The sequence below is a fragment of the Tamandua tetradactyla genome, chromosome 2 (genome assembly GCF_023851605.1).
Source record: "Tamandua tetradactyla isolate mTamTet1 chromosome 2, mTamTet1.pri, whole genome shotgun sequence".
NCBI lineage: Eukaryota > Metazoa > Chordata > Mammalia > Pilosa > Myrmecophagidae > Tamandua > Tamandua tetradactyla.
The window spans coordinates 193,530,811-193,553,798 of record NC_135328.1 but is presented as its reverse complement, the minus strand read 5'-3'; the positions used below and the strand labels follow the sequence as shown (position 1 = coordinate 193,553,798).

Genomic DNA, 22,988 nt, shown 5'->3' with positions numbered 1-22,988 from the left:
CCCCTCCTTTCCATTTTACAGACTGGGACACCGAGGCTCAGAAAGGGAAAGATACAAGCAGATACCAATAATTGAGCGTAAGAAAGGGTAAGAAAGGGTTTGGAGAGGCTGGGGGCTGTAAAGAAACTCCTGGAAGAATCCCTGGTTGAGATCTGGGGCTGCCTGATTAGAGGGGGGCCAAGGAGAGCTATCTCTGGGACAGGGAGGGGCACCGTGCCCCACTGCAGCTTGTCAGCAGGCAGTGACCTCCACCTGCTGCTCCTAAGGATGGATGTCGTGACCTGCATCTCTGTCTCACCCACAATAGAGAACCCACAATGCTGCCAGGCACTGCCCGCACCGACTGGCCAGGCTCAGATGAGGGTTCGTGAGTCCTGGAGGGGTTGGGGTCAGATGAGGGTTTATGAGTCCTGGTGGGGTTAAGATTCCAAGGCTCCTGACTTCCACGCACTGCCCTCCAGGGATCAAAGGCAAATCCCCTGGATGATGCCCAGGAGGAGAGAGGAGCATTAGGGCTGAATGACCCTGAGTTCCCAGATCCCCAGTGAAGTCACAGTCACAGGGAGCCTCTGCATCTCCCGAGACATCCAAGGGTGCTGCGGAGAGTGTGCCTGAAAGCCCAGTCCCTCAGCAAACCCAGGTTCCAGTAGAATCTCGCTCTTCTGGGAGAGGGTAGAGGTTTGGGATGTGGGGAGGGGCAGGGGGCAGCACAGCAGCCTCTACAACCTCCTCGTCCACACTGGGGCTCCTTCTTCCCCAGCTGCTGCCAACCCAGACAATGTGCTCATTGTTCTGCGTCTCCAGGGGCCTGTGTGCGACTGTGTGTGTCTGTTTCTCTCTGTGTGTGATTGTGTATTGCTCTATATCTATCTGTGTTTGAGACTTTGTGGCTGTGTGTGCATGTGTGTGGACAGGTGTATATGTTTTGTGGTTGTGTGAGTCTGTGTCTTTGTTTGGCTCTGAGTATTTAAAGGGTGAGAGCGAGCCGTGGTGACTCTTGATGATTCTCTGTGACTTTCTGGGTGTGTGCTTGTCTGTCCTTGGAACTGGTGTTGTGACTACAGCTGATGGGTGATGGAGAGTGTGGGGTGGTGTAAGAGAATATCTATCTGTGAGTGTGTGTGAGAAAGAGTGGCTACCTTGGGCTTGTATGAGTGGCCCCTTGGGTGCCTCAGGGTCAGTAAGGCTGGGATGGTCAGAACCTAAGAGACATGAGCCTTTGCCAGGGCTGAGCAGTAGGGAAAGGACTTGGAAGGAGGGGTGACCCTGGAGCAGGGAGGGGAAGCTGCAGGGACCAGGAACCCCATGTTCATACCCACTCCCCATCTGTCTCAGTTCTCCTTGTGAGGCCTCAGAGCCTAGCCCTGGCCGAGGAGCTCCCAGCCCCCACTGAGTAAACCATGGGCACAGGAAATGAATTTCCCTGTCTGGAAGCCTGGGGCCTCAGGAAAGACATGAAGGGCTGAAGGCAGGAAGAAGGGAGAAGAGAACACTAGCCCATAAAGGAGGTTAGGGAGGGCATCTTGAGAACTCTGAGTGGGGCCCTGTGGCAGGGATCAGATTAGATGCTGACTGAGGTGTGACTGGGCAATATCTAATCAGAGTTGAAGGGATGGGCCTTCCAGCACATGCAAAGAAAGAGATGGGAAGAGATATCAGAGAATGGCTAGGTCCTGATGGAGGCCCTAGAATGCCAGGCTGAGCCAAGGAACAGTGACTTGCCACAGCCTGGTGCCTCACTCCAGGGCCCCCACCTCCTGGGCAGCATCTACTGGGCCTGGAGACCTGAGTGGGAGCCCCAGGTCTACCTCTACCTGCCCTGTGACCTTGAGCCTGTCTTTTCTCCTTTTCAGCCTCAGTTTACTCATCCCATATAGTGAATCATGGGGTTCCATGATTCACACTCAAAAAAAACTTCCTGGAGTTCCTTCTTCTGTACACATGTAGTAAAGGGTAAGAGGTGAGTCACACATGGCCCCTGTCCTCAGGGGTTTCCCAGTCCAGGGGAAGAGACAGGCCATGCCTTAGAGGGAGAGGAAAGGGCCAGACACCTTTCAGATGAGGGGTCTGTGAGCTGCATGGAGGAGGCACCTGTGTGGGGGCCAGGGGATAGGGGAAGAGCTTAGAGCAGGTGGGTACAGCGAATGGTCTGTGTGAGGGTGTGGAAGAAGGGAAAGGCCAAGTTGGGAGAAAAGTTCAGGAGACAGGATCCCCAGGATTTGGGGTTCCCAGGATTCGGTAACTGGCTGTGCCCAGGGACAGGGTGAGGAGAGAGGAATCATGCTGCTGCCTATGTTTCTGTTTCTGGTGACAGCTGGCGAGGTGGATCTGCTGATTGAGACAGTGACATCAGAGGACAAAAGAACTTGGGAGGGAATTGCTGAATCTAGCCTTGTTGCATTTGAGGTACTCAAGGAATATTTGGGAGAACATCCAGGAGGCAGCCTGAAGTCTGTATGCTTCAGCATACACACACGACAGTGATGTTTCCTAGCCAAAGGCCAGGGCTCAAAGTCTTGACTTTATAGGGACAATGGACAGAAGATTTGACTGACCCGTCAGAAGGGACTGACCCCAGGAAATCTGAGTCTCTGGTCGCTGACAGTAATAGGGTAATGGAGCCAAGCAGGACATAGGTCATTCTTGAAGTACCCCAAGCAGTGGGGAACATTGCCACTGGTGGGTCAGGTGGCAGGAGAGGGCCCCAGGAAGGAGCCCCAAGAAGAAGGCAGCAGAGAAGCAGGGAGGAAAACTCCAGAGTACAGAACTATGGAGATCCTTAACCACTGGCTAGAGTTATGAAAAGGCAGGAATGACCAACAAAAACAAGAATCATAGCTGCTAGCATTGATTAGGTCCTAACTGTATGCCAAGCCCTGTACCACCTGCTTTGCATATATCACCTCAGGCCCTGGGGAGATGTGTACCATCATTCTTCCTATTTACAGAGGAGAAAACTGAAGTGAGGCGGAGTGTTTCAGTAAGCAGGGTTAGAGGAGTAGGTCAAGGATGAGCAGAAAGTGTTTTTCAGGAGCTCTGGGGAGCATGGTATACTAGGTCCAGGTAGAGACATCCAGAAAGGGTGGTGACGCTTTGGGCTTGGGGGCAGCGGTCAGGATGTTGGCAGAGAGGCAAGGCAGCCGCAGGGCTGGGACTCCCAGGGGTGTGTTTGACTCCCCAGAAACACGGCTGCTTCACCTGGGCCTGAGCACCCCAGGATCTGGTTTGGTCAGCAAGAGGACCCAGGTCTATTGCTTCCCTGTCCACTGGGGTTCTCGGACCCCAGTGTGGACACTGGGGCACTTCAGGGGCCCTTTTCTAGAACCCAAACAATCCAACCCATCACCAAATCACAAGGACAGGGATTCTGAAAGTTCTAAACTGCCCAGACCTTTTATTTCTCCTTTTCCCTCCTTCCCCTGGCTCATGTGTGTGGCTGCATGATGGCGGGGGGGGGGGGGGGGGGCGTCTCAAAAACTGGGCCAGGCCCAGCCAACGATCTAACACAACTGTCTCTCTGGGACTCAGTCTTCCCAATACCAAAGAGGCACGTGATCCCAGTGCCTGTTTACCTCCTCCAGGCTTGCTGAGGTCACAGAAATTCAACCCAGTTTATCTGGGCTGCCCTGAGCCTGCCTCCACTACCACCCCCACTTTCCAACTTTCAATTTCTTTTCAGATCCTGGGTCTCTTTAGGAGAAGGGGTAACCAAACCAGTGGAGTGTGGATTGCTTACAACTTTCCAACAGAAATCCCCCACTTAGGGAAAGTCCCTTCAAAACGGAAAGTGAAACTCCTTCCCAGTCCCCTCAGCCCCGAGCCCTATCCCCACCCACCCCCAGCCTGATCATCCACTTCCAAGGACCCTGCCCAAATCCAGCCTCTTCCCCCAAATGACTGCAGTCCAAATCACAGACACCTTTCGGCTTCATGACCCTGGGTGAGTCCCTTCTCGCTGGGCTTCCCTCTATCCCTCTGAAAATGCGGGTGGTGGTAGCCACTGCAGGCTGTTTCAAGGGTTCAGTGGGCGACAGCCAGGCCCAGGCAAGGCACTTGTAGCAGTGAAGAGCTGGCTCCAGCACACCCTAACTAGGTGGGCTTCGCTCCTCTCTGGGCCTCATCTGTAGAATGAGAATGATAATAGTACCCATTTTGTACTGTTGTTGTGCCATAAATGAGTTAGTGGAATCAGGTAAAGCACTTAAAACTGAGCACCCAGGTGAGGCACAGAACACACTGGATGCGTTCAACAAATGTGCCTAGTTACTGTTCTGTAAAATGCTAGGACAAGGGCTGGACGCAAACTTGGTGCTCAACAGTGTGCCGGTTCCCTTCCCTTCCCTTCTCTTCCTGCCGCAGGGAGGGGCGGTGGGAGTCTAGGGCTGTCCTGAGATAACCCTGTGGCCCTGCCACCCCTGGGAAACACCACCTCTCTTTCTCTGAGGCAGATGGTGGAGGGAGGGACTGACTGGGCTGATTTAAAGATGCAGAATTGCTCAGGGGGAAATTTATTTGCTTTCAACCAGTTCCTTAAATGGTAAAGGAAATTGCCTGCCCCCCCCCCCCCCCCACCACCAAAGGACTCTCTCCTTCTCTTCTTGCACTCCCAGACGTATCCACCTGGGAATCCCCTTAATGACTTCCCCAAGAGAGACACCCCGGAGAGAAGCCCCCCTCCAACACACGCACCTTCATCTGTCTGCGCCCCTCTCCCCCCAGCATCTCCTCAAATTCTGCTCCCTTACTGCCTGCCCTAGGTTGTGCTTTGGGAAAAAGATGGAGCCCCAGCCTTCTTTTCCTTCCTTCTCTTCTTGATCTACTGGGCTTCAACTCCACTGACTTTTCAGTCCTCGCAGTGCTGAGCTTCTTCCCACCTCAGGGCCTTTGAACATGCTGTTCCCCATGCCTCTCCCTACTTTTCTACTTGCTGAACTCCTGTTCTTTGTTTTGAAACCCAGATCAAATCACTGCCTGCAGAGCTCTCCAGCTTCCAGCGAGGAAGATGCTCTCTTCACTGCACATCCCGTAGTTCTGGGTTGAGGGCTCTGCTCTGTAACTATGCAGTCACCCAAGCCAGGGACTTGACCTCCACCTGTCATGCCACCCACCTCAGCCCATCAGTCCCCTTTCTCTACCTCCAAGACCACTGCCCCTCTCACCTGGGTCTGGGCCTGTGCCCCTTCATCAGCCTCCTCACTGGTGTCTGCCACTAGTCCACCCCCTCCAGCTGTTCTCCATTGACTTGGGCTCACTTTCCAATTGAGGGTGTTTGATAAATATTTGCTGACTGATGGAATGAATGACTGAAGGAATGAATGAAGGAACAAAAGAAATGTAAATTTTAAAATGTTAATTTAAAAAAATCACTCTCTATAAAGTAAAGAGTACATAGAGAGGGCTTCCCTAGCCTCCTTACCCTGCTTCATATATAGATAGATAGATACAGACACAGATACAGATATGTAGATATAGATATAGATATAGATATATAGTTGATACAGATATAGACAGATATAAAGATATTTATATATATACATATACACAAACTCCCCTCGGCTTTACACCATTCAGTGGCTTCCCACTACTCTCAAGACAAAGCCTGCACTTTGCATTTTGTCTTCCCGATCTGATCCCCATGACACACTCTGGGGTGCCCTCCTTCCCACCTCTGTGCAGGCAGCCCCCTCAGCCCGGATTGCCTTCCTTCCCTGCTAGGTATCAGGGAAACAAGACAGGGTTATTGCTGTAATGCAGGCGAGAGTGGATGGGGCCTGAACCAAGGTAGAAGGGGTGAGTCAGCCAACACCGCCATATTGAGCTAGGTACTGTTCTCAGTGCTAGCATTAAAAAATGCAGCCCTGGGTTTTAAGTCTGATATGCCTATTAAAGTCCAAGTGGAGGGCGGTGCGACGGTAGCTCAATGGAAGAATTCTTGCTGCTATACCGGAGACCCGGGTTCGATTCCCAGTGCCTGCCCATGCCCTCCAAAAAAAAGTTCAAGTGGAAACACCAGGCTGGCAGGTTTAATGGATAGATGAGCTTGGACTTCACAGGACTGGATGGGATCAACTGGAGAGAAGGAGTAGCTCAAGAAAAGAGAGAGGAAAGTTTTCCCAGAAAAGGGACCAGTAGGGCGATTCAGTTGATGGTCAGTGAGAAAGGAGGCGAGCCAGAGCAGGGGGCATTCCTGAGGTATTGGGGGGGGGGGGGAGAGAGAGAGAGAGAGAGAGAGAGAGAGAGAGAGAGATGAACTCCCTTGCTTTTCTCTCTCTTCTCATGTGTACCTGTGAGAGAATCTATATACTGATTACTCAGAAATCTCTATCTCCAGCCCAGACCTCTCTCCAGAATTCCAGCTGCCTCTGGAGATCGCCCCTGCTGTCTCACAGGGACCTACAAGACAAAAAAAGGCATAAGTGGACAGAGATTGGAGGGGATGAAGCTGGAGGCAAGAAACCCAGGGAATAGTCAATTGGACTGGTTTAGACACAAGGCATGTGGCCTGAACTAGGGGAGGGCAAAGGACAGGGCAAGAGGAAATGAAGTCCAGAGTCATTCAAGGAGCAGAGAGCACCAGGAATGGTTTGATGTGGAGGGAGGGGAAGGCTCTAGGAGTCTGCTGCTCCTGAGACATGGGCAGTGGGGAGCTGGGGTGAGGAGCTGGGCCTGGATATTCCTGGTAGTCACCTGTTTATGTATCTGTGAGTCCTGCAAGGGCAGGGGCTGCGTCTTAAGCAGACCTGGCCAGGGTGTGTGCATGTGTGCTGTTGACCACGAAGTGGTTGAGTCAATGCAGAGCCCAAAGGCTCCTTCCTCTAGCCATAAGCACCTGCCAGGACCCACTCCTGGGCTCAGTCCTGGATAACAGGACCTGGGAGAGAGTGCACAGGGACAGGTGCCCTGAAGCCTTGGACCTAGTCGAGGATCAAGTATTACTTGTTGCCCACCAGAGAAAACTCTGAGGCCCCCAGCAGGGCTCCAGGCCTGGGAATGCCAGATGGGGCCTGGCTCTGCTGTGGTGCAGCTCTCAGCACCAGGACTCCACTCTGGGAACTGCTCCCTGGGTGTCAGCCCTCACTGCTCTCTTTCCCACCCCTACTTCAACTGGTACCCAAGACCTGTCCTTGTCCTTCCTTAACATCACCTAGCTACACACATCCTTTCCAGCTCATCAATACTTGCCATGATTTCTGCATCCAGAAATGAGAGTTTCTATTTTAACAAGGATCTTTAAAATGCAGAGTTGAAACATGTCCTTCCCCCCGCTTTAAACCTTTCCATGCCCCCCTACTTCCTCCTGAATATCCAACTCATTCTTCCAGCCTTCAAAGCCTTTGAAGCTCCTGCCCTAGCCTGCCTTGTTTTCAGCAGAGCCTACCCTGGCTGCCAGTCTCACAGGTCCCTCTGTGAAATGGCAAATTCAGCCTGTAAACCTCCAACGCTTTCTCTGCGCTGCACCTTCTCCCTGGAATACTCCTTCCCATGTGTGCCTATCCAGTGCCTGCCCACCTGTCAAGACTCAGTTCAAGGGCCCCTCCTAGAGTTTTCCTGATACCCCAGGGATCCACTGTATCCCAGACTAATGTCACCCGCCTGTGACACTTCACTGAGTTGGTGAATGTGCCTGCCTTTCTCTTTCTACGGCATTGAGCGAGTGTGAAGAAGAGGAACCTGGTCTGGTTCATCCAGTCTTATCCCAGAAACAGGGGGTTGTTCATGGGTGGGAAGGGGTGCAGTGGAAGGGTCAGGGAGATGCACCAAGATGTCCTCCCAGCCCTCTGGGCTCAACCTAACTCAGTGTGTTGAATGGGAGAACTGAGATCGTCATTCCCCAAAGTGGAGAGAACCAGAGTGAGACAGAACTGCTTTATTTGGGGAAGGAGGAGCAGACCCCAAAACAGAGAGCAAAAGTGGATAATCTTCATCCCCAGAAAGGGGACACTGGATCATGCAGTGCTCCCAGGCTGTTTTCTTGCACAGTTTGCTTCCAGATCACCATGGGACAAACCCAAAGCCTGTCTGCCCAAATCCCTAGAAAGGAGATATCCGTGGCACTTCCCCAGAGTCTGAGGCACAGGGAGGGTAATCGAGCATGCCAGACCACCTGGCTCAAATCCAGCCCTGCCTTGAACTGGCTGGGTGTCCTTGGACAAGTCTTTTAAGGCTACTGAGCCTCTATTTCTTTTTCTGAGGATATTCGGAAAAATGGTGGTACCCTATGATGAGGATTAAAAAAAGAAAATGTCTGCAAAGGATTAGTACAGTACCTGGCAGAGAGTAAACACATGTTAAGTGTCAATTATTATATTTTATTGAGAGACCTGGTTCTGATTCCAGTTCTGCCACTGCTTTCTTCTCTGTGTCTTCCTCAGTTTCTGTTTCTGGAAAATGAGGTACTGAAGTATTAAATGATACAATGGACATGGAAAGAGCCTCCTAAGATGAGTGATTATCTCTGCCCCTTTGGGGTTTGCCTTCCCCACTATGTCAGGTCTTTACCAGACTCTATACAAGAGGGACCTGCTGCCACCATGCCAGTCCAACTCTTTCCCTCTGTCCCCAAGACAGAATGAGAGGAAAGGGCTGGGGTTGCCTCAGCAGGGACTATGGTTAGACAGGATGAAGGACTTCCTTCCGGGCTGCAGGATGCTGCCCTGGGAAGGAGCCAGAGGTGATGGGACTGATGCCGCTGGGGGCAGGGGTTGCTTCCAGAGAAAAGGCCAAAATGGGTGGGTCAGGCCAGAGCTGGCCATCTTATCAGTGACCTCACTTCCAGAGACCCTGAAGGGCCCCTGTTTAAACTCATCCCAGGGCTCCCAAGATCACAGACACAGCAAGCAGGAATTGAGATGGAGCAACAGAAAGACTCCAGGATAGAGAGCCAGAGGCAGGAGGTCATGAGCTTGGCATATCCTGTTCCCTCCACAGGAGCCCCCTCCCCAGTGTCTAGGAATGGCTGTGCCGTCACTCTTGAAGCCAACATGTAAGAGTTTCCTCCTTCCAGAAGACCTCCTGAGCTCCCTGCATTCATTCAATGTTTACTTATCTCCAGCTACATGCCAGGCACTTTTCTAGGCACTGGAGAGATAACTGTGAACAACCCAAAGTCCCTGCTCAGCACGGTCCTTCCTGAACACAGTCCAGTTTCTCTCTCACTCCTTTTTATTCTAAGTCTCCCAAGCCAGAATGGAGGCTTCATAAGGGCAGCGCCCTTGACTGTTTCACCAATGAGAATCCAGTGAGTTCAGAAGCCTGGTGCCAACAAGTGAAACAGCCCCTTGTTAAATATTTGCTGAATAAATAAATGAACACAGAGACCAGAGGTAGAGCGATGCACAAAGGTGGATACGGATAATCAGAGATGGCCAAAGACGTGAAGAACACCCAAGCACACAGGACCACCGCCGGGACCCCACCCTTCAAGCCCGCCCCCAGCCTTCCTTCGGGTCTTCCACCCCGAGGACGCGACCTATCTTCGTCCCCGCCTTCTTCCCTGTGCTGGGACTGATATGTTTGAGGAGCCCTGTTTAGGACTCATCTTTTTTACTTTTTTAGGTGTCTTTTGATGAAGAGAAGTTTTAATAGAGTCCAATCCGTCAATCTTTTAAAAAATCTGTTTGTGGTGGCCCAAGAGGGAAGGGAATGAATGACCTGCAGATACTCACTGCGGCTCAGCGGTGCGGGACCCCGAGCCTAGCAGGTGCGCCCGCCGCGCATCCAGCCTCACCCTTTCCCACCTCTCGGAAAGGCCCCGCCCACTGGAGGTTTCACCCCTTGAATCCCCGCCCCAAACCGCGCCCTCTCCTGACCCCGCCCCACGAAAGCCGCCTCCTCTTATGGCCCCGCCCCCCGAGGGAGTCGCGCCCTCTTCTGGCCCCGCCCCTTACCGGCTCTCACGGGCGCAGAGGGAGTAGGTGTTTCTTCCCCTTGCCCAGGAACTGGTAGTTAATATTCTGCCACCGGTGCTTCCATCTGGCCGAAAGGAAAATTGGGCCGACAGGATGGGGACAAAGTTCCCCCTCCCTCCAGGCTAGCGCGCTCCGCCTAGCCCCGCCCCTTCCCTCAGCGCTCGCTCGCTTTTAGGCCCCGCGCTTCCCACCCGGCTCTGCCCCCTCCGCAGGCTCAGCCTCTCCGGCCGGTCCTCCGCCCCGAGGATCCGCCCCTTCCATCAGGCCCCGCCCCTCCGCAATAGGCCCCGCCCCAGCACCCTGCCCAAGGGACCCCCCCCCAGCTCCGCGCGCTCACGTGAGTCGCGGGCGCGTGCCGTAGCAGCGCGGCCGGCGCGTCGAGTGCACGTCGGCTAGGCCGGTGGCCGCGGCAGCAGCAGGAGATCGGGCCCGCGCCGGGCGGCGCCGGGAGGGCGGCGGCTCTGCGGGCTCAGCCAGTAGTCGCCCAGGCTGCGGCGGGCGGCGGGCGGCGGGCGGCGGGCGACGGCAGGACCCGGCCCCGGCAGCCCTAGAAACACAAGTGCTGGTCCAGGCGGTGCGGGGGTGTGGCCCGGGCCGCCTGCGAAGGGGGAGCACAGCGGTCACCCCAGGAAGGCGCGGCGGGCGGGGAGGGGGGGGGCGCCTCGAATCATAGGCGGCCGGGCGCGGACCGGGAACGCTCCCGGCCGATGTAGAGCGACGGGGAGGGGATTCGAGTCCCTCACCCGGACCTTCCCCAGGAACTGGGCGCCTCCTCCCGCAGCTGTCCGGCCAGAGCTCTTTATGCCTCTAGCACCTTACCCCGGCCCCTCACCGAGACAGGAGAAAATTCCCCGCGAGGTGGGCAGTCTCGATGAATAGCCTGGTGTCCGACCCACTTGGCCAGGCCTGTCCCTTTAATACCTGCCTGCACGTAGAGGGGGAGGCCTGAAAGCCTATAGTCCCCCGGGCCTGCTGTTTTTAGCTGGAGGCGTCAGCTGGCTGAGGGGGCTGGGGCCGCTGCAGAGGGAGGAGGGCAATCACGAGATCTCAGAGACCCCAGAGACACTTCATCCAGAGTCAAGGGCTGAGGGCAAGGACTGGCCGAGTCAGCAAGAGTGGGCGTTAAGGGCAAAAAGGTCAGCTGCCTGTTGGAGAAAACCTTCCCTACCCCACCTCTGTTCAAGCCCTGATGGTGTGCCCCGGTGGGGCAGAATCCACCCCTGGAAGGGTCTCCTTGTTCCCTGGCTCAAGGTTTCCTTGAGCCCAAGGAGCCCTCCCACCACCTTTATCCCCTACCGCAATTATCGCTGCCTTCTCCCTTGCTGCAGCAAACTCCAGCTCAGGAGTTCTTACTTGGGCCCATGGATGAACTGGTGTGCCAAGACTGGCTAGAACTACACAGTGTAACATATTTCCGGAGAAAATCCTTAAAGGGTCCCTGACTGATCCCCCCCCAAAAAAAAAATTTAACCCACTCTTTTGCAGAAGGGGAGCTGGGGTACAAAGAGGATCAGGGAACAGCCAAAAGTAAAACCCAGGTTTCTACTACCATGCCTGCCCCTACAAGAATGAGGACAGCTCCCCTGCGTCCTTGTCCTGCTCTGAGGCTGGGGTTCGGGGCTCCGGCTCTACCTAGGCCCTGCTCCCCCAACCCCTGGGGATCCTGAGGTACATGCTGGCCCAACTCCCATTCCCACGCTGCCAGTTTGGGCTGTGTCCCCCACAGTGACTCACACTGGCAGTTGGAGAGAGTGGGCAGCTGTTCTGAGCCCCCAGAGCCCAGTACAAGCCTTGACTTGCCACCCCAATTGTGCATATTTAGGGATTTAGTCTTCCCCACTTCCTCCTTGAGGAAATTCCTTTAATTCCTTCCTCTCTTCCCTGTATCCAATCTCTCCTTTCTTGCCGGCTACTTCCCATCAGCAAACAGACAAGGCTCCAGTCTTTCCTATCTTTGGAGAAAGAGAAAAAAAAGTCCTGCCTCAACCCCTTATCCTTCTCCAGCTCCCCCTTCATAGCCAGCATTCTTGAAAGAGTTGTATGCACGCACTGTTTCCACTTCCTCACTGAACCCTTGCAATCTGGTTTCCTACCCCCCTCTCCCCACCCGCAATGACCAACTCTTGTCAAGGTCACCACTGACCTCCTTGTTACTAAATCCAAGGGACCCTTATCTGACTTGATCCCTTAGGGGTGGCTGACTTCAGCACAAATACTCCCTCCTCTTTGAAATTCTTCTTTGCTTTGTTTTTCTGGACATCGTGTACTCTTGACTTTCTCACTATCTCACTGTTGCTGCTACATGGCAAATCTCATTCTCGGCTCATGCCGAACTGTGGGTCTTCCTGGGTTCTCTCTACACTCTTCCCAGAGGAATTTCATCCTTTCCCACAGCTTCAATGTCCACCCTGTGTCAGGCTCCTCTCCTTCAGCCCAGACCTCTCTCCCCAACATCAGGCAGGTGGCTCCTGGCCCCCTCCCCCTGGATGTCCCACCTCACAGGAAACATGCCCCACACCTGCATTTTCTCCCACATTCCCCAGCTTGGCCATATTTATTCAGGTGCCTTAACTAGAAATCAGGGCTTGGTTCTTGTCTCTGCTTTCCCTCTCCCTTTTCATATTCAAACAGCCACTGAATCCTGCCAGTTTCCTCTCCAGGGCGTATCTATGATCGTATTTGCTTCTGTTCGTGTCCACTGCCACCACTGGGTCCAAGGCCCCGTTGCCTTTCCCCTGGGAGGCTGCCACGGCCTCCTGGCTTGTCTCTCTGCTGCCACTCTCAATCTCCTGTGTGGCCTGGTCCCACAGAGCTGCCAAGGTTGTTTTTCCAAAACATAAGCATGTCCTTCTGCTCCGTGTCTTCAGCACCAAGTTCACCCATGGCGCATACCAATCCCAGAGCCACGGACATTTCCCACCCCCATGTCTCCGCCTGGGTAACTGCTTCTCACCCTCCAGTTCAAGCATCAGTTCCTTGCCCAGGCCAGGTGGCCCTACTCTGCCTACCCCAGGCCCAGAGCTGTCCTCTGAAGACCTACCACACATTACTCATTAGCAAGTCTGATCTGGAGACATTCTGTCAACTTCTGAGCCCTCCTGTGCTGAGCCCGGGGGACCTCAGGATGAGTGTGACCCAGTCCCTACCCTCTGGGAGTCTGCAATATGAAAGGAAAACCAGGCATTGAACAGGGATCAGGGAATAGATGATAAGTGCACAGAGAACAACACAGGGGGACAAGCAGGTGTCATGGGAGGGGGTGGACAGGTGACCAGGCCAGGTGGGCAGTCAGGGGAGCCTTTGAGAAGTGACAGTTGGAAAGCTGAGGGGTGAATGGGGTTGGGAGGAAGTTATATCAGGCAGAATGTGGGAAGTTTATATCAAGTATTTAAGGGTGGGAAGAATGTTTTCTGAGTTGCTGAGAGGGGTCTGCTGCGCTGGAGAGCTTGAGGGAAGGGGTGGCTGGAGGCCAGACCTCAAAGGACCTTGCCAGACATTTGGACATCATCCCACAAGTGAGTAAAAAAGAGAGATTTAAATAGGAAGGTGACACAGTTGGGTTGTGGTCTTTTAAAAATAATTCTGGGTTGGAGGGACTGCGGAAGAAGGAAGCAGAAAGCCTCGTTAGGGGTTTTCTACATGAGCAGTGATGGGGTCCCGCTCACGTTGTTGGCAGCGGGACTGGGACAGAATGGTCGCCTGGAGGGAGGACATGAGGATGACTCTCGTCCTGCTACTCCAAGGGCAGGTGGGGAGCGGGCAGCTGGGAGCTGGGTGTGTCCTGTGATGTCCAGCCCACTGTGCTACCTGCAGTCGGTCTGTCTGATTTCTGCCCTATTTGCCTAGAAGGGCCGATGGAGACCCATGAGGGAGAAGGTGCTCAGAAGGCCTGGGAGGAGGCAGGCGGAAGGAGAAAGGGGAAGTTGGGTCAGCGTCCGGATGTGATGGGGTTTCAGGGAAAGTGGTATCTGGGGTTTCCTCAGAGCCTGGAAATTCCAGTCTTTGGCTCCTCTGAGAAACCCCTCCCCCCCATTTCCCATCCTGAGATGCTCAAATCCTGGGACCCATCTGGAAGTCCTGGGGGTCCTCCAGGGACCATGAGTCTGTATTTGAAGGGATGCAATCCCTTGACAGGTCCCAAGGTGGTGAGCAGGACTCTTGACAGCCCCTGGTGTTGATTGGGCACTTCCTGTGAACCAGCTCTAGCACCTGTTACCTGCATCATCCCATGAGATGCTCACAGTAATCCTTGGAGGCCCATGTCTTATTTTTCTCCATGTGAGATTTTAAGGGGTTAAGGAACTTGCTCAAATTCAAGCAGCTAGGACTAGGCAGAACCAGGATTTGAACCAAGGTTTGACTGACATCAGAGTCTGTGCTTTTAACTCCTGTGCTATATTAAGCTTCTCGACATCCCCCCCACTCCCCTACCCCCGTCGATTGGCTCAGTAAGGGGAGGAGGCTTTGTGGGGGATATGCCTGTGGTTGGGGTGGCCCCCCCTCCCCCGCCTCATTTCAAGCTATGGGAAAGGGTAGCGCTGACGTCATTTGTTGCCATGGCAATACAGCAACCCTTTCCCTGCCATCTCCATGGTAACCTGGGGGGTCCATCTGTACTTCGCCCCCTCCTTCTAAAAGGGGGTCCCCTAAGGGAGGGGCTGGCTAATAAGGCATCTGAGAGAGAAATCAGGAAGGCAGTAATTCAAGCATCACCATTTCCCTGGACCCCTCCCCATTCTTCAGGCGCAGAGAAGAAGGCTGGGGTCTGGAGGCCCTGCTTTGGGGTCTGGGGGCCAGCTTTACCCTCTAGGGTGAGGGAGGAGTCCCCTGGAAATGGTCTCCCACACCAAATTCCAAGTTCCTCAGCTACTGGGCGGAACTGCTGGGAAGTTGGCAGAGGGAGGTAAGTGGGGTTGCCTAGCCTCCTTCCCGACTGGATATCACCTGGCCCCATGGAGACAGTGTCCTTGGCTGTCTGGCTCTCTACTGCCCCTTGAAGCCAAAGGTAGGAGCAGCAGCACCAGAAGCAGCAGCCTCTTCTGCCCATCGAGCACTGCTAGTGCCAGAGATTCCTGCCTGGCGCTACATGTGTGACCTTACTGAAGCCTTCCAACAGGTGTCATTAACTCCATTTTACAGGTGTGGAGATGGAAGCTCAGAAAGGCTAAGTAACCAGGGCAAGGTTGCACAACTAATAAATGTCAGAACTGAGGACTAGAATTCAGGGCTAGAGCTCAGGCCAGTGGCTTTGTAGGGGGGAAGGGGTAGAACAGGGTGGGAGACGTAGATGAGAGATAGGAGAGTGAAGTAGCTTGGGCTGGAGCCTGTTGTCCTTCCTGTTGCCGACATTCTAAACTCCTGAACCTGGTGCTCGAAGGCCCCCAGACCCAGCTTCTCTTCTCTTAACCCATCCCTGGATCACCTGAATTGTGAGCTCTGCAAGGGCAAGGACATGGGATTTGTCAGATTCTGGCCTGTGTTCCCAGTATCTGGTCTGGCCTAGGTGGGTATTGGTGAAAATTGATTGAGCTTGAACTTTTCCTCCACTTTCAGGGCCTTTGTCCACAATATTCTTTTTACCAGGCATGCCCTTATCCGTGCTTGTGGACATTCTAGAGCTAACTATTCCCAGGGTCTGTTCCCATGGCAAGGGCTGTATCTGGAATCATTGCATCCCTCACCCACCAAGCCTGTGGGAGGTAGCAATAAATGAAAGGTGGGTTGAGAAGAGGGGAGAAAGAAAGTGAGGGAGAGAAGAGAGAATGGGAGAATGAGAACGATTCAGCATTTCAGGGTTGACAGGGTCCCTAGTATCCATCTGGTGCCATTTTTTTTTTTTTAACCAATGAGGAAATGAGCCCAGAGGGAAGTGACTCACCTGAGGCCCCCAGCAGGTTATTGCTGGATGATGGGTCTTGTGAGGGAGGGCAAGGCCTGGGTCTGCCAGGTTTGCCACTGAATCCCTAAGTGTACAGGCCTGCCTGGTACACCTGTGGTGACTGATTTAGGAACAAGCCTGTACTTCAGCTCAGTGGCCAGCCTCCTGGTGCACCTGTTTAAGGTTCCTCATTGTCTCAGAACAGTGAGGCCTCAGCGCCCTCTACTTCTTGTTTTTTCACTTTAAAAATAAGTTCACTATAACTAATGAAAATAAAATCTGACAGATATTTTCAAACTTTTCAAAAAAAAAGTAAAACCCTCCCTTGTTCCCTCTCCCCACAAGACATAGTGTAAGAACTTGGGACAGAGAAAATGCAAATTAAACATGGGATATCATTCATCTCTTGGTCAGTTCTAAAAGGTTTCAACACATCGCATTCTAATAAAGGTCCATTAAAATGAAGAAATCAACAAACCATTTGACATGTCCATAGTTTAGCTTTCTACTGTCATTGTGATTCTTATTTAAAATGCTGAAGTTATTTTAGAACAGCCTTTACCCCTTCTTGATAGGCGTTTCCTCCAGTGGGGAACAGCTCACTGTGTCCCAGGCATACCCAGTTTTTTCAGAAGTTGTTCCCGCTCCTGGAATGTTTCTTCTCCATCTCTATTCTTCATTTCCTGGTGATGCAGTCAATCACCTGGCTGTGCTCCCACCTCAAGGGTAGGCCTGCCTGGTCAATTGTAATTTCCCATCTCCCTGCCATGGTAACTGGTCCAATGGGTGTGTATGTGATTTAAGAAGGGCTAATCGCTGCCCTTCCCGGGGACAGGGAAACTGAGGCTGAGAGAAAGCAGCTTTCCCTTCTAGGGCTTCCTGCTCAGAGGAGATAGTCAGGGACAAGAGAAGAACAGAGCAGGGTTCTGGTCAACCTGAACTCTTGGTTCCAGTCCAATAGATGTCCTGATTCCCACAATTCATTCTTTAATCCTTTGAACTAGCCCATACTAGTTTTTTTCCTGGCTACTTGAACTAGTGAATTCCCCCCCCCCCCTTTTTTTTTAACATAAACTATCTTCTGTTGCTTGCAGTGGAGGGAACTTGTCAATACAGAGGCCAATATTTTTTTTCTGTTTAAAATGACCACAGCTTCCTAAGGTGAGAGAGTCCTATTTACAGAGAAAGAGGCCCCTTTGGGGTGGGAGAGCGGCAGCATGGGGAGTCAGGCTGAGTAGGGCCTGCAGTAGAGTTTGGTGGTGGGGATGGAAGCAGCTGGATTGCTCCACCCAGCAGTGGGCAGCACTGAGTCTGAAGGTAAGGGTGGGGAAGGAGAAGAGTGAAGCAGGAGAGAGGAGCTGGCACTACGGCAGAAGCTGGACACTGTTCTGGAAAGGGGAATGGCAAGCATGGAGGGGTTTTCAAGAGCCAGGATGTTCAAAGAAGCAAGAGTCAAGTCTAAAGTTCTTATTTTGAAGTTTACCTTTTTTTTTTTTTTTTTTGGCAATCCCCCTCCACCCACCTTCCAATAACGCCTCCTACATTTGAGACTCTCTGGGGGAGCACTTTGTGTGGAAATTGAGAAGGGTGTCCCTTTTGGTGATGGTAGGATTCTGAAGTGCTCTAGGGAGGGCCTGGACTTGTACCAGCTGGATGAGGGAGGGGTGTTGGGTCAATTGTATTTAGATCTCAGGTGAGAGGAGACTGAATCTGACTCTTGGGTTATGCTTTTTCCAATTAAAAAGTAATTCAGTCTCTTAATAAAGCAAAACTGGAAAATGGAAAATACTCTTTTAGCTTAAATGCTAGCCTCTCCTGGCAGCCTTCGTGTAGGGAGCACCTCCTGGGTGGGTCGGCGCCAGCCTTCCCGAGGACGGTGAGTGTGGTTGGCACCGCGGACCGTCGGGGGTCCCAGGCTCCGTTCCCTCACCTGTAAAATAGGAAGTTAAGAAACCAGTTTTTCAAGTGACCTCACTCCCAAGCTCTTTTTGTAGTCCCACCAGCCCTCCGAGAAATCAAGGCTCAGGATGGACTGGGGCAGCCCTTGACGGCTCCGACCAAGTCAGAGGTGTCCAGGGTGACAAAGCAGTAGGTGGGAGAACCTAATTGGGAGAATTAAATGGGCAAGTAGTGGGTGGCCATTCCCTTTAGTCTAAGCTGTCCGTTCACCTCTCCCGCCAGTCCCGAGCTTCTCGTACAGATCTGCTCTTGTAACGCGAAGTTCACTGGAGAGTCAAGGAAAGGGCGGAGGAGAGGATGCAGAGGGAGGAAGGGCTCCACAAGAGTGGGAAGTTGGATGCCGGGTGGGCTGGGTGTGGCGCTGGGCCAGAGGAAGGCAGGCCCAGGAGGGCCGGGGCCCAGCGGGGAGGCGGCGGAAGGGAAGGAATTATTGGATGGTGCCGAGCAGCCGGCGGACCCGATCCGACGGATAGACATACACGGCCAGCCCGGAGTGGAAAGAACAGTTTATGCTGTGCTTTATTAAAATGTGCACCATTCTTTTATTTTAAAATGTGCATCATTGTCTCGTGCTCCGCGCGCGCCACCTCAGCGTGGGGCCCGCGGCGAGCCTCGCCCCCGCCCGCTCCCGCGGAGCCGCTGTGCGCAGGCGCACTCAGGTGGCGCGGGCCCGGGGGCTTCCGCCCATGGCCAAGTAGACGTCGATGGGCACGTGCAGCAGTGTCAGGCAGTGGCAGCCCGGGCAACGTCGAAGCGGCCTGGAGAGGGCGGGGCGCGACAGGAGATCGGGAGCCTGGCCCACCCCGGGAGCACACCTGGCGTCCCCCGAGGTTCGGGTGTGAATTTGGGGAGCGTACCGGGGATGGCGCGTGAGATGCAGGAAACCCGAGGGAAGAAAGGGGTAAAGTAGAGCTGGGAGTGGCTCGGTGAGGGAGATGTACCTGGGCAGCAGTCTATGGGGGCACACCTCCGGGCGGTGGGGAGGGCCTGGGCGTAGGACGGGTCTCGCGGTGGGGGCACGGGCCTCACCTGACCGGATTGTGCTCTGTAGCTACTGGCTCCGGGCTGTCCTGGGACTCGGGGGCAGCAGCAAGACCAGGGGAGTCTCCAGCCTCAATGGGGAATCTCCGACCTCGCGGGGGCTCCTGGGCACTCATGTCCTGGCCCCGGGGCGCTCTGCGCGGGGAGTGGCGGTCAGGTCCTCCCAGGTCAGGCGCCCTCTCTCCGCGTCTGCCCCCTGGCCGTTGCTCACCTGCCGGTGGCCGAGGCCGGTCCCAGCTGGAAGCAGCTGCCCGAGCCCTGGCCACAAGAGGACGCTCCGGTCCCGGTGGAGCCGGGGAGGTGTCTGCGGCGCGTCCGGGCTCGGGCGTCGAGGGGGAGGGCTGCATTGTGACCTAAGCCGTGGCGCGCTGACCTCACAGAGCCCGTTCCTCCCGCCGGGGAACCTCTCGCCGCCCCCGACTGCCAGGGCACTTGGCGCGGACAGGAACCGAGAACTGAAGGGCGCTTGACCCTGGCGCCTTGAGATTGGATGACGCTGACCCCCAGCCACCGGGTGGAAGCACAAGAGGCTAGGGCTGCTTGCCTCAAGGAGGCATCCGCACACAGATACCCCGAATGCGCTCCCGGGCGGGACCGCGACTCATTGCCAGGCGGGAGCGAGTGGAGGCCGTGACTTAACTGCGCCGGTTTTGGTGGTGGTGGTGGTGAGGGCCGGTAGGGGCACTGCCCATTTTGGCTAAGGGTCACACAGCATTTACATCACAATTGGGCCGGAGTTTAAAAATGTCTGGTCCTCTCCCTCCCCACCACCCGCGGCTGTGTTCAGTCGGAGAATGTTCTAGCGTTGGGGGCGGCTGCGGATGAAGTCCTTGGGGGGGAAAAGGAGCAGGCAAAGGGTGATGGTGGAGTAGAGCTGCCTCGTGGAGGCAGCATGAGCTGAGAGGGTGATAGGAAGGAGGCGCTAGAAGCATGGAGGACTTTCTGCTCTCCAATGGGTACCAGCTGGGCAAGACCATTGGGGAAGGGACCTACTCAAAAGTCAAAGAAGCATTTTCCAAAAAACACCAAAGAAAAGTGGCAATTAAAATTATAGACAAGATGGGAGGGCCAGAAGGTGAGCTGGGGCCCCTCTGGAGGAAGGGAGGGCTGGCTGAGATGGGTAGATCCTTCCTCCGGTCAGAAAAATCATTCCCTCCTGGCCTTTACTCTGGAACCAAGGAAAGCAAGCCAGATATGGCTTTGGGGTAGGAAGGTGGGGAACAGAGTGATGCTCGAAGTTCAGGAGCACTACTCCTTCCAAGTCCAAGATTAAAGGAAGTGGCAGGAGATGAAGGGTCCTCAGAAGCAGAACCTGAGCTATCAGATCTTTCCTATTCCAGGAGGGGAACAAACACTGGCAGAGGCCACAACCAGGAATATCAGAAGGCAGGAGCCAGTGCCAAGGCCAGGCAGAGGTGGGAAAAAGGAAGACCCAGCTCATGGAAAGAACGGTGGTAGGAAAGCAGGCATGGGAAGAGCTAGCTCACTCCTGTGGGCAAATCAGACCCCATAACTGAGGTCCAATGGCTTTGTCTGTTAAGTCTCCAAGGCACTTTGATCCCACACAGGCTGCCCACATCTTTATGGAGTAATTTTCCTGCATATTATATTAACCATAAGAATAACCGAGGTGAATATTCTTTGCAGAGTGCAGCCAAGGAACAAGACCCAGATGTGGTAGGCAGACAGGCAAACAGGAGGAAGGCAGGAGATGGTAGTGGGGAGTTAGGCCCTTCTGGACTTGATTCCCCATTTCTACTCCCTTTGTCTCCTCAGAGTTTATCCAGAGATTCCTGCCTCGGGAGCTCCAGATTGTTCGTACCCTGGACCACAAGAACATCATCCGGGTGTATGAGATGCTGGAGTCTGCTGACGGGAAAATCTACCTGGTGATGGAGCTGGCTGAGGGAGGGGATGTCTTTGACTGCGTGCTGAATGGGGGGCCACTGCCCGAGAGCCGGGCCAAGGCCCTCTTCCGTCAGATGGTTGAGGCCATCCGTTACTGCCATGGCTGTGGTGTGGCCCACCGGGACCTCAAGTGCGAGAACGCCTTGCTGCAGGGCTTCAACCTGAAATTGACTGACTTTGGCTTTGCCAAGGTGCTGCCTAAGTCACGCCGGGAGCTGAGTCAGACCTTCTGTGGCAGCACAGCCTATGCCGCCCCTGAGGTGCTGCAGGGCATTCCCCACGACAGCAGGAAGGGTGACGTCTGGAGCATGGGTGTAGTCCTGTATGTCATGCTCTGTGCCAGCCTACCTTTTGATGACACAGACATCCCCAAGATGCTGTGGCAGCAGCAGAAGGGGGTGTCCTTCCCCACTCATCTGGGCATCTCGGCCGAATGCCAGGACCTGCTCAAGCGGCTCCTGGAACCAGACACGATCCTCCGGCCTTCAATCGAAGAAGTTAGTTGGCATCCATGGCTAGCAAACACTTGATAAAAGCAATAGCAAGTCCTCCCCAATAAAGCAGGGGGAGAAAGCAAACTCAAAAACCTGCTTCTAAATGGTGATATATATTTTACACTTTTAAGTTTACCCTAAATCTACTTACACCCCCCCTCCCCCAAGTCTTAATTCTCTTTCCCTTTAAGATCTTGGAACCAAAGGGCCTCATTTAGACCTCTCCTTTACCATGATAAGTGGTTTTCATGGTGTTTAACTAGATAATTAAAACAACCCCCCAAATCACACACACACGGGGGGAGGAAAAGAGAGAAAAATGACCAAGAGCAATTGAAATACTGTTCTTGCAACTTCCTTTCCAAATAAAAGCCGAAGCACTGGGAATGCAGAAACGGCCTCTTTGACTCCTTGTCTTGGTGAGAGGCCTGCTGGGGGGCCTGTCCCTTCCTCACCTCAAAGCCCAAGCTGAGTTTGGGATGAGGACAAGGGACTTCCTCAGGACCCAGGCTGCTTCCCTACTCTGTCCCTCCCCCATCAGGTTCCAAGCTGAAGCCACCCCTGCAGTATGTACACCTGCCCTGGATCCAGTGCAGCTGCTGTGGGGGACAAGGACAGATCCCCAGACACCTTCCAGCTTCTGTTGAATCTTTTTAATGCTGTTAACGGCAAGTCTGTAAAAGGTTCAGGACAAAGTTCATTTTTCTTTCTTTTTTAATTACAAAACTAACAGCTGTTAGATTTTTTTTTTTCCTTTTTTCTTTTCCCAGCTACAAAATATTCTGGGGAGATGCATTATAATTTAAAATATATAATATTGCACAAACAACCAAAAGGTTAAACTAAAGAAATAATTACAAAGAGAAAAACCCCATCCCGTCCAAAAAAGATTCAGCATTCTTTCCCTCCCACCCTCTCACTGAAGGTTTGAAGCGCAAGTGACCACCACTCCCATGACAACTCTGACCATGATTCCTTTAAATCATTGGTGAGCACACAAGATTATGTACAAGAATCACCCAAGCAGCATCGTGAAGCACCAAGGTCTCCAGGGATTCCTGCAGCCCCTCATTCCTCCGAGAGAGATGCAGCTGTACCAGAGAGGAGAATGAAAGCCACAAAGGCTGGGTCTGTCTTCAGGAAGAAGACTTTTGAAGAAGTCCGATGATTAGTCTCAAGAAGTTCACCCCCAACATATGCCTTCATGAAGCAGAAGGGTTGAGTGGAAGTGTTTGGCTGACCAGATTTGTAAGTACTCAGCTTTGATCACTGCTCTGTACTGCCGGTAGCTTGCTTATGTCCTAAGCTACAGGGGAGTTGAGGTGGGTAGTTGGTTGGACAAGGTATCCCGGCAGGCAATGCACAGAAGGGCCTGAAGTAGATCCCTCCCCTCGTAGGGAGGGCAAAAATGCAAGAGCAGATTTCTGCAGGTGGCACAGTTGGGCTAAGGACTTGGGTGCATCTGACATGAAGAAGCCCTGGGGAAATACCAGAGTTGGGCTGGATGAAAGGAAGGAGGTGGGAACTTGGGATTTGGTCTCCAAATTCTAACCACAAGGAACCTTTCCAGGAATGGAAAAAGACTAGGAGGGGAAAGAGATTCCCGAGGGAAGAAAGGTTCCTGGAGATTAATACCTCTACCCACTAGGATAGTAACCAAAACGTAATCTTCATCCCAGTTCAGCCACAGTAGGTGGCATGGCCTTCTTTGCCTTTTTGGATGGACAGAGTGTGTTGTCTCAGCTTGCTCCAAGAGGCAGGTGGCTTAGTTTCTGACTACATAGGCAGAAGGGCTCAAGC

The 22,988-nt window shown here is 53.5% G+C and overlaps 2 protein-coding genes and 2 long non-coding RNA genes across 6 annotated transcripts; 1 reads left to right on the top strand and 3 right to left on the bottom strand.

The window, feature by feature from the left end:
• Positions 1–3,885: 3,885 nt before the first annotated feature.
• On the bottom strand, positions 3,886–6,565 carry LOC143663912 (uncharacterized). The gene is made up of 3 exons (XR_013166225.1): positions 6,285–6,565; positions 5,160–5,303; positions 3,886–4,121 (listed from the first exon to the last, which is right to left on the bottom strand). It is a non-coding gene; the product is annotated as an uncharacterized LOC143663912 (long non-coding RNA).
• Positions 6,566–7,852: 1,287 nt separating this feature from the next.
• Positions 7,853–10,168, bottom strand: LOC143674579 (uncharacterized). Its single transcript, XR_013171116.1, has 3 exons — positions 9,888–10,168; positions 8,322–8,381; positions 7,853–8,216 (listed from the first exon to the last, which is right to left on the bottom strand). It is a non-coding gene; the product is annotated as an uncharacterized LOC143674579 (long non-coding RNA).
• Positions 10,169–18,235: 8,067 nt separating this feature from the next.
• FAM229A (family with sequence similarity 229 member A) lies at positions 18,236–19,251 on the bottom strand. The gene is given in 4 exon segments (XM_077150470.1): positions 18,236–18,503; positions 18,775–18,921; positions 18,998–19,025; positions 19,028–19,251. Coding segments are annotated over 4 exon segments (384 nt in total). The 5' UTR covers positions 19,134–19,251; the 3' UTR covers positions 18,236–18,400.
• Positions 19,252–19,467: 216 nt separating this feature from the next.
• On the top strand, positions 19,468–21,800 carry TSSK3 (testis specific serine kinase 3). 3 transcript variants are annotated; one of them, XM_077150467.1, is made up of 3 exons: positions 19,468–19,861; positions 20,127–20,240; positions 20,563–21,800. In XM_077150467.1, exons 1-3 carry the CDS (start codon positions 19,717–19,719, stop codon positions 21,222–21,224), a joined length of 921 nt encoding a protein of 306 aa, XP_077006582.1. In that variant the 5' UTR covers positions 19,468–19,716; the 3' UTR covers positions 21,225–21,800. The 3 variants fall into 3 exon arrangements, with proteins under 3 accessions (XP_077006582.1, XP_077006583.1, XP_077006584.1); XM_077150468.1 differs by having other exon boundaries at positions 20,127–20,201; positions 20,563–21,798; XM_077150469.1 differs by lacking the exon at positions 20,127–20,240 and having other exon boundaries at positions 20,563–21,755.
• The last annotated feature ends 1,188 nt before the right edge of the window (positions 21,801–22,988 follow it).

Excerpts from the sequence above, each read along its gene's own strand:
- TSSK3 (XM_077150467.1), top strand. The coding sequence starts at position 19,717 with ATGGAGGACTTTCTGCTCTCCAATGGGTACCAGCTGGGCAAGACCATT. Across the intron at positions 19,862-20,126 it reads CAAGATGGGAGGGCCAGAAG|GAGGGGAACAAACACTGGCA; the intron begins GTGAGCTGGGGC and ends TTCCTATTCCAG. Across the intron at positions 20,241-20,562 it reads AGCTCATGGAAAGAACGGTG|AGTTTATCCAGAGATTCCTG; the intron begins GTAGGAAAGCAG and ends TTGTCTCCTCAG.